Source organism: Tachypleus tridentatus, chromosome 8, assembly GCF_004210375.1.
Source record: "Tachypleus tridentatus isolate NWPU-2018 chromosome 8, ASM421037v1, whole genome shotgun sequence".
Taxonomy (NCBI): domain Eukaryota; kingdom Metazoa; phylum Arthropoda; class Merostomata; order Xiphosura; family Limulidae; genus Tachypleus; species Tachypleus tridentatus.
Genome location: NC_134832.1, coordinates 143,453,414 through 143,473,812, shown reverse-complemented (window position 1 = coordinate 143,473,812; position 20,399 = coordinate 143,453,414). Strand labels below are relative to the sequence as shown.

General features: G+C 35.1%; 1 protein-coding gene across 1 annotated transcript in view; it reads right to left on the bottom strand.

The window, feature by feature from the left end:
* Positions 1-20,399, bottom strand: part of LOC143224035 (nuclear factor 1 X-type-like) — an 83,627-nt gene that overhangs the window by 46,060 nt on the left and 17,168 nt on the right. The window contains 2 exon segments of the mRNA XM_076452497.1: positions 632-787; positions 15,546-15,648. Of these exon segments, the coding sequence (XP_076308612.1) occupies positions 632-787; positions 15,546-15,617 (228 nt within the window). The 5' untranslated portion in view covers positions 15,618-15,648.

The following is a 20,399-nucleotide window of genomic DNA, read 5'->3' as shown; positions in this document are numbered from 1 at the left end:
TCGTTTTCGTTCTTTCTCTCTCTCTCTCTTTTTTTTTTTTATACTTTGGGTCCTAAAACTTTCACTTTTTCTTCTACGTAACTTATGAAGTGTATCTCAGGTTTTCTTGTTTTTACTAATCTATTTTGGTATAACACTGAACACTATGTGGCTAAACTTTCACTTACTCTATAGCATAACGTTTAAGTCTCCATTACCAAAACTTTTTCATAACCAAGAAGGAAACTACATAGGGAGAGCCATGTTTGTATCTTACACACACACATCTAACTATCAATATGTGTATGTATCGCTTTTATCTATCTCTTTCTGTATCTATTTGCATTTTCCTCTACCTACCTTTCTGTCCATTTATCTATCTATTTTTACTTGTATATGCATCCAGGAAAAATTGATAGTGAGATGGTTTTATGTTGTTTTTCTCTTTTTATTACAAAACTTTCTGGAATATTCCTCATTCAAATACACAAGTTTAATTATTTCGCTCTGCTCCTGTAGCTTAAATCATATTTTTAACGGCTGTAAAATTACGTGAACGTGGAACAGCAAAATAAACAAGATTTCTCCCGCACTATTTTGTCACGCGAGTGAAGACATTTCAGTTTTCCTTACACAATAAAGTTCTCCTCACCTGTAACTCTTCCTTGCAGCTTCTTTCTTCCTCCAGAGTCATTCGTTTCTCATGTTTTTTGTAGTATTTTCTCTTAGCTGCCTGCAAGTTGAACCAGGTGTACGAGAAAGCTTTGACATGAGGCAGGAGAGCCTCAATAAATGGATGGAATTCATCCTGAAAAACGTAATGAAATTCAATAAAATATATTAAAATACAGGTATTAAATCCATGCACAAGAATTACTCTTAAAAAAATAGGAACACAATCAACGAACATAAAGATCTGACTTGAAAGTCAACAACCCAATAAAAACTTTGCCCCGAAAAACAATAATTCAATAAATGGATATAAAACAAATTGACTTTATACACAGCAACTAGATAAATCAAAATTATCCAGAAAAATGAACGAAACGCAATTAAAAAAAAAAAAAACAGCAGCAAGAAATTAAATTAAATGAACGAATGAAATTCATCTTACGGCACAAAAACTAAATCATAAACGAATCGTTTCGTTCCATGGTAAAGTACAATAAGGCTATCATTTTGGATAAAACACAATTATTAGACCATCTACGGCTTTAAAAAACATATTCTTCAAGAACGTATTATTAACTAGACACAATATTTGCTGTAAAGATACAGTACTATAGAAGGATGTGCGTGAGGCATTTCAAAGCTGACGATCTTGGAAATTTCATTTTCTAAAAACGTTTTCCTGATCCATAGATACTTACTTCCAAGTATTTACGATTTATATTGCCAACAGTATCATAAAAGTATATAAACAGTAGTTACAGATATACCCCGTCATACCTATCGCTTCGCTTCTTTGTTTACTGCTAATTAAACTAAATACATACACATTAACTTTCTATAATGGTAACGTCTGGAAACTTCCATTCTCGCTAGGGCTGGTATTAATCTGTAACTAGCGCATTCGGCCCGCAATCTGCGGGTTCGAATCCCATTACCGAAAATGTTTGTACTTTTTAGCTGTGGGAGCATTATGATATTACAATCAATCCCACTTTTAGTTGGTAAAGAGTAACCCGAAAGTTAGCAACCGGAGGTGTTAACTAGCTGTTTTCCCTCTAGTATTATCACAATATACGGCTAGCAAATATCCCTTGAGTAGCTTCGCGTGAAATCCAAGAAATAAACAAACACCTACGTTCGTTACATTTTCTTTTATGCTGATGTCCGAAGTACTACAAACTCTTTTGTCATACACACCTGTTTAAAAGTTAAACAGACAGGGCCTACTTCAGACAAACAGCGCTATTCACTGGATTTTGTCTTTCAGGACCAAACTGAGACCTTACATATAATTAAGGGCAAAAAGAAGTAAAACACAAGAGCAAAAGGGTCGGTTCTCATGCATTATTTCTGATGTTTATCTTATCGGCTATTCATTAACTGCCCAGCTGAACATGTACTGGTCTTTCTGTCCACTGAAAAGAGAGCCACAACTTCCGACGTAGTGAAATTTCGTTCTTTAAGGATTGTTTGTTTGTTTGTTTTGAATTTCGCGCAAAGCTACTCGAGGGCTATCTGCGCTACCTGTCCCTAATTTAGCAGTGTAAGACTAGAGGTAAGGCAGATAGTCATCACCACCCACCGCCAACTCTTGAGCTACTCTTTTACCAATGAATAGTTGGATTGATCGCACATTATAACGCTCACACGGCTCAAAAGGCGAGCATGTTGATGTGACGGGGATTCGAACTCGCGACCCTCAAATTACGAGTCGAGTGTTCTTTAAGAAAGGCACCACAGTAACTTATGATTCTGTTTATATATTTGTTCTTATAGAACACTGCACATATATTGAAATTGTGTTTTGTCATTAACCATATATCCTAATACGTGTTTGTATAATGTACCCATGTAGTGAAAGTCTGTTCAGTTACAAACTGTTAATTCTCCAAGTACGTTTTTTGTATCTCAAAAAAACACAAAAAACACCAAACTAATTTACTTTTTTATAACTGATGGCTTTTACTGAGATATTCCAACCAAAAATATCCACAGAGAAAACATTTCAACAGCTGTTTGTCTCGATTAAACACGTTCTATTTTCGTGTTAAAACTTATTTTGAAAGAATCGGACTCTCGCTTTAATGTTGCAATCAGAACGTAACTTTTACTGTCAGAAGTGGGTTTGTATGTGACGCAAGTACACAGCTTTAAACATGTTTACGTACTGATTTCACAAATAGGATACAAGTGCGCAGATCACATGTAGATACACAACATCTGCCTTCCACCACTGGTTGGTAAATACTGCGTCCTTGGCTATTAACAACTGTCATGTATACGTAAATAAGTTGTTAGCCTTGATATGGACGACCTAATTCCTGATTCTCGTAGATCAAGTAGTAAAGGAAAGGTGAGATATGTTAGTAGTGTGAATTTAACATGCACGCAAATTACAGTCTTTTATCGAGAACTTTCCAAACCATAAAATTGAACAGCTGGTCTTTCATGCGTGTACGCCGTGAAATACCGAGCAAACTTTTCCCAACTGGTCACCACGAAATGTTTAACATGTTACCATATCAGTAAAACGCTATGGGCCTTACACAATACTCTCCATTTCCGGTCTCTACACTTTATCTTTCAATCTAGAAATTTTCTTCCCCATTTTCTTAACTTCAAACCATTAGGGACGGTTCTCAAAGTGAAAAAAGTCGTTACGTATCGCAAACAAAAACCATCGCATATTCATCACCCGCCTGCATTTAGCTTTATAGTAACAATGGCCATATCGCAGATCGGTCAGGACTTGAAGGATAATGTTGGGGTCAAAGGTCACGGGGAATCTATTTGCGTAAACTTAAATTAGGCTCAGTGGTAACAAGCATCGGGGGTGAACATAGCTTGGAGGAATTATGACAATATAAACCTGAGTAAATGTGTAGAAGAACTGATCACGGGTGCTGCAGAAAGTCTAACAGTCCGTATTGTTAAAACTACAAATTTAATTTTTAGTCAAACACAATTCCAAGTATGACCACAAATGTTGAAACTCTAAAAACCAGCAACAGAAAATGTGACAGCAGTGCTGATGTTGCATTGAAAGCACAAAGCTATATAACGGGCTACTTGCGCTCTGCCCACCACTTAATCAACAGTGCTGATGTCATGTTATAAGCACAAAGTTACCTGTGCTCTGCTCACCAATAAATCAACCTGTTGATGTCATGTTTTAAGCACAAAGGTACACAATGGACTATCTGTGCTCTGCCCATCACTAAATGAATATAGTACAGAGAACTTGCTGTAGATATAAAAATAAAACAAGTGAGAAGTTGGAAAGCTACATTTCTAGTTCAAAGCCAGCCTCAGTTGTAGATTCTCACAAAATCTGAAGAACTGTTGATCTTCAACCCTAATAACAATGCTGATAACCAAGAAACATCCGCTTCATTAGATTGTGCTGAGCAACAGTGGACACATAAATCAGGTTTTATAGTTTTTCAAATTATTATCCAAACAGATAATCACCTAGTAAAAACTACACATGTTTATGTACTACACAGACACCTGAACTTGTAAACAGCATTTGTTCTTGGGAACTACACCTTAGATCGAAACAAGTTTTCTGTTTTAAAAACAGGTTAGGTCAAATTTGTTTGTTTATGTAACCTGCATAGAAGAATAATTACTATCACTAAACATATCCAGTAACGTTGTGCAATACACGGTTTTAGAATTTCAAACACTACATTACACGTGGTAAAATGATGTCATTTTTGGCTTTAAGAATGTGCTAATAAACCTTTTCCAATATCCAAATACCTTAATATATCATTATCAACTCAGTGTATGTGATATATACTGGCATTTTCTATGCTGTATGCTCATTACAATAGATTTGTTCACACAGTACTTACTTTGGTGAAAGCTCAGAAGTTTTGCTTGAAGGATTTACGTGGTTATATTTTAGTTAAAATATTATAAAATAAAAAAAAATGTATGATAGAGTTTGACTGATAAGATCAGTTGTGTGATGTTGAACAATATGGCCCTCTTAAAATGACCATCTTCATTTTCTAATAAACACAAAATCAGACAAATTTATTTTGACATTTTTTAAAGTAACTATAGTCTTTGGCAGAGTACAGCTGCAAACACAAATATGTTTCTAAAATAATATATATTTTTCATTTCCATAATTTTGTTTCCAATAATAACAAATTGTTATTTACTACCTATAAAATCAAGTCAGCTAGTACTAAGAAATATATCTAATCCTTTTCCAACTGGTTTTTGCTAATATAAAAGAACACAGACTATAAATACATGCATCTAGAACTGTTTAATACATAACAACACTTGAAACTGTAAGGCCATTATTCATGTTGACATAGGATTGAAGATTAGGAACAATTAACATTATTAGACTATTGTAATTCCTGAGTGTAGCTTATGGTAGCTTTCTATCTTTGACTGCAGTGCAAGCTGTTTTAAATTTGCTGGTCAAGTCAGTATTATAAATACAATACAAATTTTATGCCTTGCAGAACTGTTCTTACCAGATGTCTAATAACGTTTTGTCAACCACAACCTACAGCTTCTGTGTTCATAAATTTCCATCTTTAGGCTCATAAAAACAAGAAAGGACCATGAGGCAGATATACTGTAATGGGTATATAGAGGCTCATCATGATACAGACATACTATAACAGGTATATAGAGGCTCATCATGATGCAGACATACTATAACAGGTATACAGAGACTCATCATGATACAGACATACTGTAATGAGTATATAAAGGCTCACCACGATGCAGACGTACTGTAATGGGTATATAAAGACTCACCATGATGCATAGATAATGCAATGGGTATATAAAGATGCACCATGATGCACAGATAACGTAACAAGTGTATAAAGGTGAATCATGATGCACAGATAACGTAACAAGTGTATAAAGGTGAATCATGATGCACAGATAACGTAACAAGTGTATAAAGGTGAATCATGATGCACAGATAATGTAACGGGTGTATAATGGTGAACCATGATGCATAGATAATGTAATGGGTATATAAAAGCTCATCATGATGCAGACATTCTGTAATGGGTATATAGAGGCTTATCATGATGCAGACATTCTGTAATGGGTATATAAAGGCTCATCATGATGCAGATTCTGTAATGGGTATATAAAGACTCATCATGATGCAGATTCTGTAATGGGTATATAAAGACTCATCATGATGCAGACATTCTGTAATGGGTATATAAAGACTCATCATGATGCAGACATTCTGTAATGGGTATATAAAGGCTCATCATGATGCAGACATTCTGTAATGGGTATATAGAGGCTCATCATGATGCAGACATTCTGTAATGGGTATATAGAGGCTCATCATGATGCAGACATTCTGTAATGGGTATATAGAGGCTCATCATGATGCAGACATTCTGTAATGGGTATACAGAGGCTTATCATGATGCAGACATTCTGCAATTGGTATATAGAGGCTTATCATGATGCAGACATCCTGCAATTGGTATATAAAGGCTCATCATGATGCAGACATTCTGCAATGGGTATATAGAGGCTCACCATGATGCAGACATCCTGTAATGGGTATATAAAGGCTCATCATGATGCAGACATTCTGTAATGGGTTTACCTTGATGCAGACATACTGTAATGGGTATATAGAGGCTCACCATGATGCAGACATAGCGTAATGGGTATATAAAAGCTAGTTCACTTTTAATTCACTGAATGAATAAAAGAAAATGAAAAGGACTTGGCATTTTGGTTTCCACTTGGAAGAATTGATTAACATTAATAATACAACCTATCTTAAGAAAGGAAGAATAGCTACCAGTTCTGTTTTTCCCTCTTGCAATCATTATGTGCTCAACCATAGAGCCAAAACATAAATCCTCACAATGGTTGCTAAAGGTATCATATTATTCTCTCATGTCTGCTACTCAAAACTGTCCAACAAGATCATAGATTTGTTGTCATGCAATTATATCACAGATATCCATAAAATAAAAAACAAATTCTTCTTTCAGTGTATGTAGTTGTGTCAGTCAGTACTTCCATTCTAACATTTTATTAGCAACATAATGTGCAGATAAGAGAGAGATAGAAGAAAAGTATATCTTGTAGGCAGACTTCATTAAGAAAAATAACTGTATACTGATGATATTTAAAAACAAATACTTACTATCCTTGCGAAAACCCTAATATAAACATCTGTACCAGTATTCTCAAAACCTTTTGATTCTAAACACAGGTACCAAATATTACCAATTTAGAAATATGGTAACATATCTAAAAGAACAAAAGAACTTAATGGGTTGCTTAAACAGTAAATCTATGAGCTCATCAGAAAGCAGATAGTAGACTTACACACAATGAATAACAATCTGCTATTTACAAGGTTGATGAGCTCTTATCATTACATATGTTTATATTTGAAACAGATATATAGGACTGAAATAATCAACACATTTTCTAATCTCATATGCTAGATTCAATATGGAGATATGTAAACTGAGAATTCTTATGTGACTGGCTTGAAAAGAATGGTGCTCATCAACTAATGGTATATTTATATACTTTAATTTTGCTACATGTCATACGTGCAACAACTTGAAAGTAATAATTACTTGTAAGGCATATAAATGTAAGATGCTGAACCAGCAAGTAATGTTACTGAATCATGGCAAAATGAAGTGAAATTAAGATCTCCACTTCTGTTTTTGAGTTACGATAATTTTAGCCACTGGTAACATTTCTGAACCTCTTATGCTTGAATGAAAATGAAAGATGCCATAGTACATCCTCTGCAATTGCTCTGATGGCATCCAATGTGGAAATATACCACTGAGTTGAAAAATACTGTTACTGCATCTATGAGTTTACCCATTAAATTCAGTGATGTATTTACAGTAAAGTACAATTGAAATAAAGAAATTCTAAGTCAGAATGTGAGTGCATAGCCTAGGAGAAAAAATACACATCACAGAAATTAAGCCAATGCTGATAAAAAGACCCAAACACAGTGGTATTGTTTGTTAAATCTCATGAAAAGCTACTTTAGAGCCATCTACACTAGCCATCACTAATTCTGAAGTAATAGACTATAAAAAACATCAGCTTGTCAACACCATAAACCACCAACTTTAGAGTACAATTTACCAGAAAGTAGTGGGAATGATCACTACATTATAAGACACTCATAGTTGAGAGGGTGAGAATGTTCATAAATAAAACTTGATCCAATACTAATAACCAGGCCCCAAGTGACAGTAAGAAGGATAAAAATGTAGTAAACTATACTTCACACAACAAATGGTTTATATTAAACAAGATCCTTTAAGGCTTGATATGTAATTATCAAGGAAACAACAAAGTCTAAGCATTATTTGATGATATGGGCAAATCAGATGTGGTTTCTTGTTTTAAAAATGAATATGAATATAAAACAAAATTGGATCTATATGATCTGATGCTGATATATCAGAAAAAGACTGTACAAGAATTCCATTAACATAAAAGATTTCACTTAAGTATTGAGCATAAATGAGAGACAGTAGACAAAGTAACATAAAGGAATTATGTATTATGTATCTGATTAATGGATAAGTTAGAAGCTGTATTTTGTAATTAATAGTAGTGCAATTTGTTCCAGAATCTTTGAGTTATGGAGAGGATAATGATGCAAGTAACTGGATAATATGATGCTATTTTATGAATTTATTTTTTGTGTAAAATTTATTAACCTACTTTAAACAAAAGTTTTTTTAATTATATCTGATAACTTTACTAGAAGTTTGGATAGTAGGTCCACTGTTTGATGTAGCAGAGGAATGACTAAATGACTTAAACACTGCTAAAGCTAATCTAATTAAGATTAGTAGTAAAACTACATAAAAACTAAACATATCAAAATATCCAGATTTAGAGATGCATAATACAATCCTTGTCCACTTAGTTCTACATATTTTAAATAAAATCTGAATATACGCATTATTTAAGTATTGCTTCTTAGCCTAGAAGACATCTGTAAACCCCAAAATATCAGAACTCATAGTTAGTCATTGCAAAGTGATCATGCACTAGGCAAAACATGTGGAAAACTGTGATATTTGAAGCTGATTCCTGTTGTGAAATTGAGTGTAAATTTTTAATTATTTGTTCTTTAGTTAATAAATTATACGTTCAACGTTTTATATAAGCGATGTTTTAGAAATGAGCATTCGTTAAAACATAGTCCATACCGTTTGCTTATAGAATAGGCTTAGACTGGGTTCACAGTCTGCATCAGGATGCCACAAGAACGAAACCCGTATCTTGAAGCCGTGAGTACACTATGATTTATAAGAGTGGCAGTCAAATTCTACTACAGAATTAGATTCGCGTAGCCCAAAAATCATTGGTGTGTGTTGTTAAAAAGCTGCCACCCATTTAGTCCATCAGTTAAGACTAGGGATGACTATACAACTATAGCCTTTATATGTGGCTATGCACGAAAGTCTTGAAGCAATCAAACTGAACAAACCATAAAGACAGGTATTCAAACTGGTATATGATTTTAATACAGGATTTCACTATAACTGTATAAGGAAAACAATTTACGTGTTTTATAATGTTACGTTACACTCACCATAGTGTTCAACTAGTCAATCCCTTACAACTAGTCGATAAAAAATATCACGCGAAACATAATTTACAATATTTACTGGGAAAATTTTCCGTATTAGTTTGATTCCTAAAATCCGTGGGGTAAGGTGGGGGGTAAACAAGTCTTCTACATGTGGGCAGTCTTGTTATTTATACTTCACCCACGTTGATGAAACAAAAACTTCAGGCCTAAGAACGTTTTTTAACATGCGCAATATGTATCTGTTGTTTTTTTTATACCCACCAGTCTTTGTAACCTACGCCCAACGAGGCTTTTTCTAAATTAGAATTTTCCAGGGATATGAAGAGTTCTTATATAATTTACTAACTGAAGTACTCGTTTAATGCACAAAGAAGACGTGGTGGGGCAGGATCCCCATATATCACTCTAAGATGGGGGTGGCTAAGCATACATACAAGATATATTGACAAGTTACCGACCAAATTCCTTTAAATGAATTTCCTGAAGATTTCATTAAAATCGACTAGAAACAATCTAAAGTTACACTGCACGTAGTTTAAGCACACGTATGATAATTAAACTGTAATTTGTGACGGATGAAGATTAAACATCACAATTTGATAACAAAAGTCAAGTCCGTCTGGTGGTAAGTAGTCAACTTATAACAATTATAAGCATGGATCATGAGACGCGAAGCTTCTATCACGTCAACAGCGTTTAATGAATTGTTTTAAAAAATGATTTTGAACCCTTTCAGCGCAAACTATTTTCAGTACAACACTACGAAATATCTACACGGCCATCTCTACAAATTGTTCATTAGAGGAAAGTATGTTCTCTGTTATTGAGTGGCGATTTTATAAGACAATAGCGATGGTTTCTAATGCTGGAATATTCTACAGAGAACATGCTCTATATCTGAAAGTTAAACTCGAACTTGTAGTGACTTTTCGATGGACTCAGGAGACAACCCGATATATAAATGGTGGCTAGATGACCGTCCACAGGATGCGCCAATGAAACACAAACACACATAAAAGCAGAATAAAAAAACACACAGTAGAACTCAGCTTTTATCCTAAGCGAAAAGCCCTCCTTACAGACTTCCAAAATGTCTGAAATGAAAAGTTTAAAACGTCTGACACTGGTTTTAATACTTTTTAGATGCGTGTATTTCTGCAAACACGAGAGTTTATATTACACTCAGGAATACAACAAATCACGTGTGTTTTTTAAGCTATATCAATTTAACATTTTCTGCATGAAATCGTGCCACACAGTTGTAGGAACATTTATTTTTGTACAATTTAACTATTAAACAAGGGTGTTTGTTTTGAATTTCGCGCAAAACTACTCGAAGGCTATCTGCGCTAGCCGTCCCTAATTTAGCAGTGTAAGACTAGAGAGAAGACAGCTAGTCATCACCACCCACCGCCAACTCTTGGGCTACTCTTTTACCAACAAATAGTGGGATTAGGTGTAACATTTTAACGTCCCCACGGCCGAAAGGGCGAGCATGTTTGATGTGACGGGGATTCGAACCCGCAACCCTCGGGTTACGACTCGAGTGCCTTAACCACCGGGCCTATTAAACAAGGAACACTTAGACCTACGAATTTGAACCACACGATCATTGCCGAGCAATTAGGTTTACCTTTATACTGTAATGTCTTAAACACTTCATTTTCAGTACTTAAACCACAAAGTTATAACTTATCTTGACCTAAGTATTTCTTTGTTTTTGTTGTGCACAAAGCTACACAAATGGGTATGTTTGCTGTACCCACCAAAGCTATCGATACCCGGTTTCTAGCAATTCAAGTCCGCCACTAGGGGTTAACGTGAGTGCTTAATAATTATTGGAATAATATAAATCATATATATGAAATGTGGTAAACCGCCCAAAAGCAACAACTCAACATCAGGGTGTACAAGTGACTTTATGACCTTAACCTACTTGTAACTTTTAAACACTTACAAAAGAGAAGAGCAAAGGAGCGAGAAAGAAGACTGGCATATGATGCCCTTGACAGAGATCATTACCACAAAACACGTGTTTACTGGCATATGATGCCCTTGACAGAGATCATTACCACAAAACACGTGTTTACTGGCATATGATGCCCTTGACAGATATCATTACCACGAAACACGTGTTTACTGGCATATAATGCTCTTCATAGAGATCATTACCACAAAACACGTGTTTACTGGCATATGATGCCCTTGACATAGATCATTACCACAAAACACGTGTTTACTGGCATATGATGCCCTTGACAGAGATCATTACCACAAAACACGTGTTTACTGGCATATGATGCCCTTGACATAGATCATTACCACAAAACACGTGTTTACTGGCATATGATGACTTTGACAAAGATCATTACCACGAAACACGTGTTTACTGGCATATGATAACTTTGACAAAGATCATTACCACAAAACACGTGTTTACTGGCATATGATGCCCTTGACAGAGATCATTACCACAAAACACGTGTTTACTGGCATATGATGACTTTGACAGAGATCATTACCACGAAACACGTGTTTACTGGCATATAATGCTCTTCATAGAGATCATTACCACAAAACACGTGTTTACTGGCATATGATGCCCTTGATAGAGATCATTACCACAAAACACGTGTTTACTGGCATATGATGCCCTTGACAGAGATCATTACCACAAAACACGTGTTTACTGGCATATGATGACTTTGACAAAGATCATTACCACGAAACACGTGTTTACTGGCATATGATGCCCTTGACAGAGATCATTACCACAAAACACGTGTTTACTGGCATATGATGCTCTTCATAGAGATCATTACCACAAAACACGTGTTTACTGGCATATGATGCCCTTGACAGAGATCATTACCACAAAACACGTGTTTACTGGCATATGATGCCCTTGATAGAGATCATTACCACGAAACACGTGTTTACTGGCATATGATGCCCTTGACATAGATCATTACCACAAAACACGTGTTTACTGGCATATGATGCCCTTGACAGATATCATTACCACAAAACACGTGTTTACTGGCATATGATGCCCTTGATAGAGATCATTACCACGAAACACGTGTTTACTGGCATATGATGCCCTTGACAGAGATCATTACCACAAAACACGTGTTTACTGGCATATGATGCTTTTCATAGAGATCATTACCACAAAACACGTGTTTACTGGCATATGATGCCCTTGACAGATATCATTACCACAAAACACGTGTTTACTGGCATATGATGCCCTTGACAGAGATCATTACCACAAAACACGTGTTTACTGGCATATGATGCCCTTGATAGAGATCATTACCACAAAACACGTGTTTACTGGCATATGATGCCCTTGATATAGATCATTACCACAAAACACGTGTTTACTGGCATATGATGCCCTTGACAGAGATCATTACCACAAAACACGTGTTTACTGGCATATGATGCCCTTGACAGATATCATTACCACAAAACACGTGTTTACTGGCATATGATGCCCTTGACAGAGATCATTACCACAAAACACGTGTTTACTGGCATATGATGTCCTTCATAGAGATCATTACCACAAAACACGTGTTTACTGGCATATGATGTCCTTCATAGAGATCATTACCACAAAACACGTGTGTCTTTAGCTTTTATAAACTGTATTGTATCACGCTTGTGTATATATTGCTTTAAACCAAATTTGTTCAAGTGCTAGAAAGTGCCAAATAAACCCGAACTATATATAAAACACTTACCACTATCATTAAAAATACTTCTGACAAACGTATTTGTTTAAAGCCAGTTATGAAAAAAATGTTTGTGTGAAAAAACGTACACCTTATCAAAGAGGTAATAATAATAGATCTAACGTACACCTTATCAAAGAGGTAATAATAATAGATCTAACGTACACCTTATCAAAGAGGTAATAATAATAATAGATCTAAAGTACACCTTATCAAAGAGGTAATAATAATAATAATAGATCTAACGTACACCTTATCAAAGAGGTAATAATAATAATAGATCTAACGTACACCTTATCAAAGAGGTAATAATAATAATAGATCTAACGTACACCTTATCAAAGAGGTAATAATATAATAGATCTAACGTACACCTTATCAAAGAGGTAATAATAATAATAATAGATCTAACGTACACCTTATCAAAGAGGTAATAATAATAATAGATCTAACGTACACCTTATCAAAGAGGTAATAATAATAATAGATCTAACGTACACCTTATCAAAGAGGTAATAATAATAATAGATCTAACGTACACCTTATCAAAGAGGTAATAATAATAATAGATCTAACGTACACCTTATCAAAGAGGTAATAATAATAATAATAGATCTAACGTACACCTTATCAAAGAGGTAATAATAATAATAGATCTAACGTACACCTTATCAAAGAGGTAATAATAATAATAGATCTAACGTACACCTTATCAAAGAGGTAATAATAATAATAATAGATCTAACGTACACCTTATCAAAGAGGTAATAATAATAATAGATCTAACGTACACCTTATCAAAGAGGTAATAATAATAATAGATCTAACGTACACCTTATCAAAGAGGTAATAATAATAATAGATCTAACGTACACCTTATCAAAGAGGTAATAATAATAACAGATCTAACGTACACCTTATCAAAGAGGTAATAATAATAATAGATCTAACGTACACCTTATCAAAGAGGTAATAATAATAATAGATCTAACGTACACCTTATCAAAGAGGTAATAATAATAATAGATCTAACGTACACCTTATCAAAGAGGTAATAATAATAATAGATCTAACGTACACCTTATCAAAGAGGTAATAATAATAATAGATCTCTATAAGCACTTGGATAAACGACAAGTTTAGCAGAAAAATTTTATATGCAACAAAGATTCAGTTAAGCACTTGGACAGGCTAAAAAGAGATTACCGTGAGTAATTCGATAGGAAACGAGAGATTCTGTTAAGCACTTGGATTGGAAAGATTCAGTTGCGTACTTATACAAGCAACAAAGAGATCCAGTTGAGCACTTGGATAGGCAACAGAAGATTCGGTTAAGGCTCACATGAAGACTTATTGAAGCACCTGGATATGTATGTTTTACTTGTACGAGAACAATGACGCTGTGCAATGATCTCGTTTGTAATAAAAGTTTTGTGAAGATGCACATCTTTACACAACAAAAATGTGCATGTTCAACTAATTTAAGCACACAAGTGTATAACAACACATCTGTTCAGTACTTACGCAAAGGCCCGGCATGGCCAAGCGTGTTAAGGCGTGCGACTCGTAATCCGAGGGTCGCGGGTTCGCATCCTCATCGTGCCAAACATGCTCGCCCTTTCAGCCGTGGGGGCGATATAATATGACGGTCAATCCCACTATTCGTTGGTAAAAGAGTAGCCCACGAGTTGGCGGTGGGTGGTGATGACTAGCTGCCTTCCCCTCTAGTCTTACACTGCTAAATTAGGGACGACTAGCACAGATAGCCCTCGAGTAGCTTTGTGCGAAATTTCAAAAAACAAACAAACAAAAACAAACTTACGCAAAATAAATTTTTGTTAACCTAAACAACATTCACGAATAAAACTTTCTTTACGCACAAAAAATACCTACTTTACAACAGATTTATGTAAAATCAATGGTTTGTTAATACGTAAATAAAACAAAGGGTTTGTGGTTTGTTATTTGTGACGAATTGCACACCTCGGTTTTTTTATATAATACAGACTTTGTTCTAAAAGTTGAGACTCTTGGTAGAAATATTATCACGAAATATTTTCAAGTGTTATTTGGTGCCAAACACGAATGTTCTTCTTTACTGATTTTTAATTGTTAGACATATAAGACTCTTAACCGAACATCAGATGCGTGAAGCTATTCAAAACTGTTTACTTACTCCCAAGAATTTGGCGTCGGTCATCCCCTTTCTGATAAACGTCGGAGGTTCACAGCGGACCAGGTACCAGCACTCACTGGCAACATTCCCAAAATAAAACCGTTACCCTCTCCAGAATAACGTATGGTATCTTTAGTAGATTAGACCCTGTGTGATCCTCTTCACAAACGTACACACTTCCCTCCCCCATGCAGCTTTAGTTTCTAATTTAACTTACGTAAAACAGTTTTCAATTCAAACAGAAGAAGCAGAAACAACGATGGAAACTCCTAGAAACGTATTCCCCCATGGTACGGTAACATATTAGTTAGAAACGTTACTCATCAAATGAGTGTTAAAGTTTAGAAAAGCTGTAACTTACCAGAGGCATACAGTCCAAGGAAAGATGGGGATCGTTACTGTTTCCGATGGCCCCGCAAGCTACCATGAGCATCAACTAGAATCGGCAGATCGTTCAGCGCCACCTAGTGATACAATTAAAAGAACAAATGACGAATGAAGAATTTCACACACAAAAAAGACAAAAATAAATAACTAGAGAACTGTTAGTAAATACAGACACAAAAATATCGTGATCCTATATTGCGTTTAGTTATAAATTTTAGTTTTGTACGTATAATATAGTTTCTAACCAGATAAACAGGGTAAAAAAATACCTATATTTATATTTGCTAAAACTGCTTCTAAGTACACTAACAGCTATTTAACGTAATTCCTTACAGTCATACCAGATGTTGATATGCAAGTGATTGTACTTCTACATCTTTCCAAATTAACAGTTACCTGTACAGAAAATGAACATACTGTTCGCACAACCCTTATAGCTATGCTACAATAACTTGTAAAATTATAAATTTCTGGCTGTCTGTGCTATACATAGTATGTACTTACTATGATACTAGATACTAGGACCTGTACTACAGTATAGAGACTACTGATTATAAATATGCACACACGAAGTAACGGCTGTTCGTTTTTCAATTACGAGGGGTCAAGATGAGACTGGGACCTCATTAACCCTAATGTTCTCACTTAAGCATAAGCAATGTTGAAACCATTATACACTCAGTCAAGTTCATATAACAAAACAAGACTATTTTGTATTCATAAACTGAAACAAAACAAACAATCTGGGTTAATAATAAGGTAATCTGAAGGCTAAACCCATATTAAAATCATTGATTCAGTACTGACAAGCTGGTATTCTGAAACATACCAAACAATTCAGAGTTAACAAAACGACAATTTCAAGTTTAACTATTTTTAAACCAACAATTTGGTGATATTATTGTGGCAAATTTAACGTCTTGGCTTTTCCTTAAATTGTAATATTCTGGCAAAAACATGAGGCTTGATTAAACAAACAATACGAGCCTGCTTAGTTAAGTATATTACTGATTATACCACGCCGTTAGGGCAAACTCTATCTTCCAAGTATGCACAGTTGGAGGGATCTATTTTATATCAAGGTCAGCGAACACCATTTTAAATCACACACTACCAGCTTACCTTCGGATAACCAGCTGAACCTTTTACTTCATTTGAATTACAGATACTTACAATAATAGGCTTAAAAAGTTACGAACATAATCGTTCTTTCTAATAAATAAATAAATATTTATTTCGTAATTTCGTGGACCGCTTTCAACTTAGTATTCAAATACCGATATCGTTTGTAACACTTGAGCAATTCACCGAGTTTTGTGAACAATACTATAAAATTAGAGATCCTGTGATATATCTCGACTATTTCAATTCAACTGGATTTACGTGAGGTTTGTAATGCTATAGAACCTCTTAAATTAATTACTCGATGACGTAGATTATGGATTTCTATAGAACTTCAAATTATGTATAATCATTTTTTTTTAGTTTGATGTTACACAATGGGCTCTTTGTGCTCTGCCCACCGCGAGTATCGAAACCCAATTTCTAGCGTTTTACGTCTGGAGACCACGCTGTGCCACTGGGGGACATATAATCCTTTAAAACAAGATTATAAAGTGTTCTGATATAAAGCGAACTACTCATAACAAATTAATAAGATATTGAATTCTAGACGCTATTTTATTTGTGCATTTTGTAACACCGACTTTCTAAGATATTAAAGTAACATTATATGTTGGTCTGTGAAGAAATAATGATGTTGAAATATACCAGCTTAGTTTGAATTTTATTTATTATTATTATTATTGCCATCATGGCTTCAAGCACTTCCCATAACCAGAAAGAAACATAAAACAACAGCGCAGTTGAAATCACTACGTTTACCGACCTTGTTTCATTATTTAAATATACTGCAAACCGACCATATAAATTTATCAATAAGTTAAGACTAACCATTCATTTAGTAACACGTAATGCAAAATAAACAACCATGTTGACGTTCAGTGTGGGCCGTGGGTCAGACTAACCCTTCGATTAATAACACGTAATGCAAAATAAACAACCATGTTGACGTTCAGTGTAGGCTGTGGGTCAGACTAACCCTTCGATTAATAACACGTAATGCAAAATAAACAACCATGTTGACGTTCAGTGTGGGCCGTGGGTCAGACTAACCCTTCGATTAATAACACGTAATGCAAAATAAACAACCATGTTGACGTTCAGTGTGGGCCGTGGGTCAGACTAACCCTTCGATTAATAACACGTAATGCAAAATAAACAACCATGTTGATGTTCAGCGTGGACCGTGGGTCAAACCAGCCTTTCGTTTAATAACACGTAATGCAAATTAACCATGCTGACGGACAGTGGGTTATGCGGGTTGACTCTATGGTAAAGTTCTGGATTTCGGAGCTGGCGAGCCGTATTCCGTGTACTGTAAGCTGCGTGTTATAATGAGATACGATAGTCAAATCATTATCGTTGGTGATTTAAAGTAAGCTGTTACTGATAGAATTTCCTGCTCAAAAACAAAAACTTTTATATTACACAATTATAATCAACAAATTATTTGTAATACTATACAGTCTACTGTGGACAAGTACTTTCATATCTTTATGTTGTACTGTCTACCCTGAACGATTAATACCTTCATACTTGCATTATACCACATAGTATTCCAAGTTATGTTATTAAAAATTGGAAAATGAAATAATGTATTATTGTTCAATGATGTTAAACACTTAGGGTATAGGGTTGAAAATCATTTTTAAGCGTACCCTTTAAGATTTGTTGAAAATGTTGAACTTAATGATTTCTGTTTTTTTTTAATATACAAAACACTGTTTTCTCAATGATACAACGATTTAGAAATATAAAATACAAAAAAAATGCCGAAATTTATTGCTTCAAGAATATCTTAAATATCTTGTAAATTTGGTTCACTGTAGGAAAATTAAGTTTACCAAGCTATGCCAAATTTGGACAAATTGTTGAGAATAAAACAACAACCTCATTGTATAGTCTGAAAATTAACAAGATCTGTCTTCTCAAACCATCATGCTTATACGTACAGCCCTCACGTCTGTTACAAGCCATCACGGTCATATGGCAACACATCATCACGACCATAAGGTATTGATTCAATTCTAATAACAAAGTTATCACATATAAAAGATTCTCTTTCCAATAATTAACTATTCTTTTTTAGGAGAATAAATGGAAATGAATAGTGAATGCAATATACAGTAAAACCTGTCTGAGGAGGAAACTACATAGGCGGAAACCGGTACAAGCCGGAATTGTCAAGAAAAAAATTTGCATTAAGATTTCTCTTATGAAAGGGGCCCGGCATAGCCAGGTGGATAAGGCATTCGACTCGTAATCCGAGGGTCGCGGGTTCCAATCCCCGTCACACCAAACATGCTCGCCATTTTAGTCGTGGGGGCGTTATAATGTGACGGTCAATCCCACTATTCGTTGGTAAAAGACTAGCCCAAGAGTTGGCGGTGGGTGGTGATGATTAGCTGCCTTCCCTCTAGTTTTACACTGCTAAATTATGGACGGCTAGCGCAGACAGCCCTCGTGTAGCTTTGCGCGGAATTCAAAAACAAACAATCACCAAAAGTAAACAAACAAGGTTAACGTTTGATACATAATGTTGACGATATTTCTTTAAGTTACAAATCATATTTTGACTCTCGTAACAGCTTTTAGACACGGGGTCAAAACAGTGAACAATTGTGCCATTTTTAGAATTGAAATTATAATTTTTCTTTAAAAAAAGCTGTGGCCATTTTGGTGTTTTCTTAAATTCACGAAATACAATTCCACTAGCTTTCGACAAATAATAAACTCTTTCAAAAATTGTTGCATTTAACGCATGCAGTAACTAATTTTTCATTCGTACAATTTTGTTTTTTGGACAAACATGGACTAACAAAATGGATTACCGACTGAAATCACTGATGTCTGTGATTCATGCAGTCTGTGTGTTTCATACACTAGTGGACTTCGCCTGGGAGATTACATAAAAAAAAAAAAAAGACTGGTTTATCAGATGATGGATATCCAGAAAACATGCTAAACTAGTACAGCAATATTATAATACAACTGCAGAGTAATTTGTTCTGGTCTAGTTGCAATAAACTCAGAACGGTTCAAGGCACAGAGGTTGTACCAGATGCCAGAAGATATGTGCAACTTCATAAAACCAAACTCCCGCTTTATTTTGAATTTTTTAAAAGTGAACTAATATCACAATTTACGTGTGATTCACATAGAGGGCAGCGCATGTCACACGTCCATTTCATATCAAACGCAAAGGTATGCAATGGGCTAACTGCGCTTTGCCCGTTTTGTATCTGTGTTTTTCTTATAGCAAAGCCACACACTAGGCTAGTTGTTGTGTCCACCGAGGGAAATAGAACCCCTGATTTCAGCGTTGAAATCCGAAGACTTACTGCTGTCCCAGCGGGGGACTGCCCCTTTTGAAAAAACGACACCCGAATTTTAACGTTATTAGCCCTCAGACTTACAACTGAGCCACGAGGGAACACCTTGACAAGTACAAGGGATCATGGTGAACACAAATTTTTTTTTACAGCCAACAACCCTGAATACATTTATTTTAATACAGTAAAATATACAAATAAAATGTATTCAAAATGCGATAAATATTTCTATACAACAATTCACGTAAAGCTGTAGTACAAAACTATGTACAACAACCTGGGTCTCGCAATTTATATTCGCGTGCTTCAACATGCACTATAGTATCATTCTATTCACCTCTTTCGCCTTGGGCCGGCATGACCAGGAGGTTAAT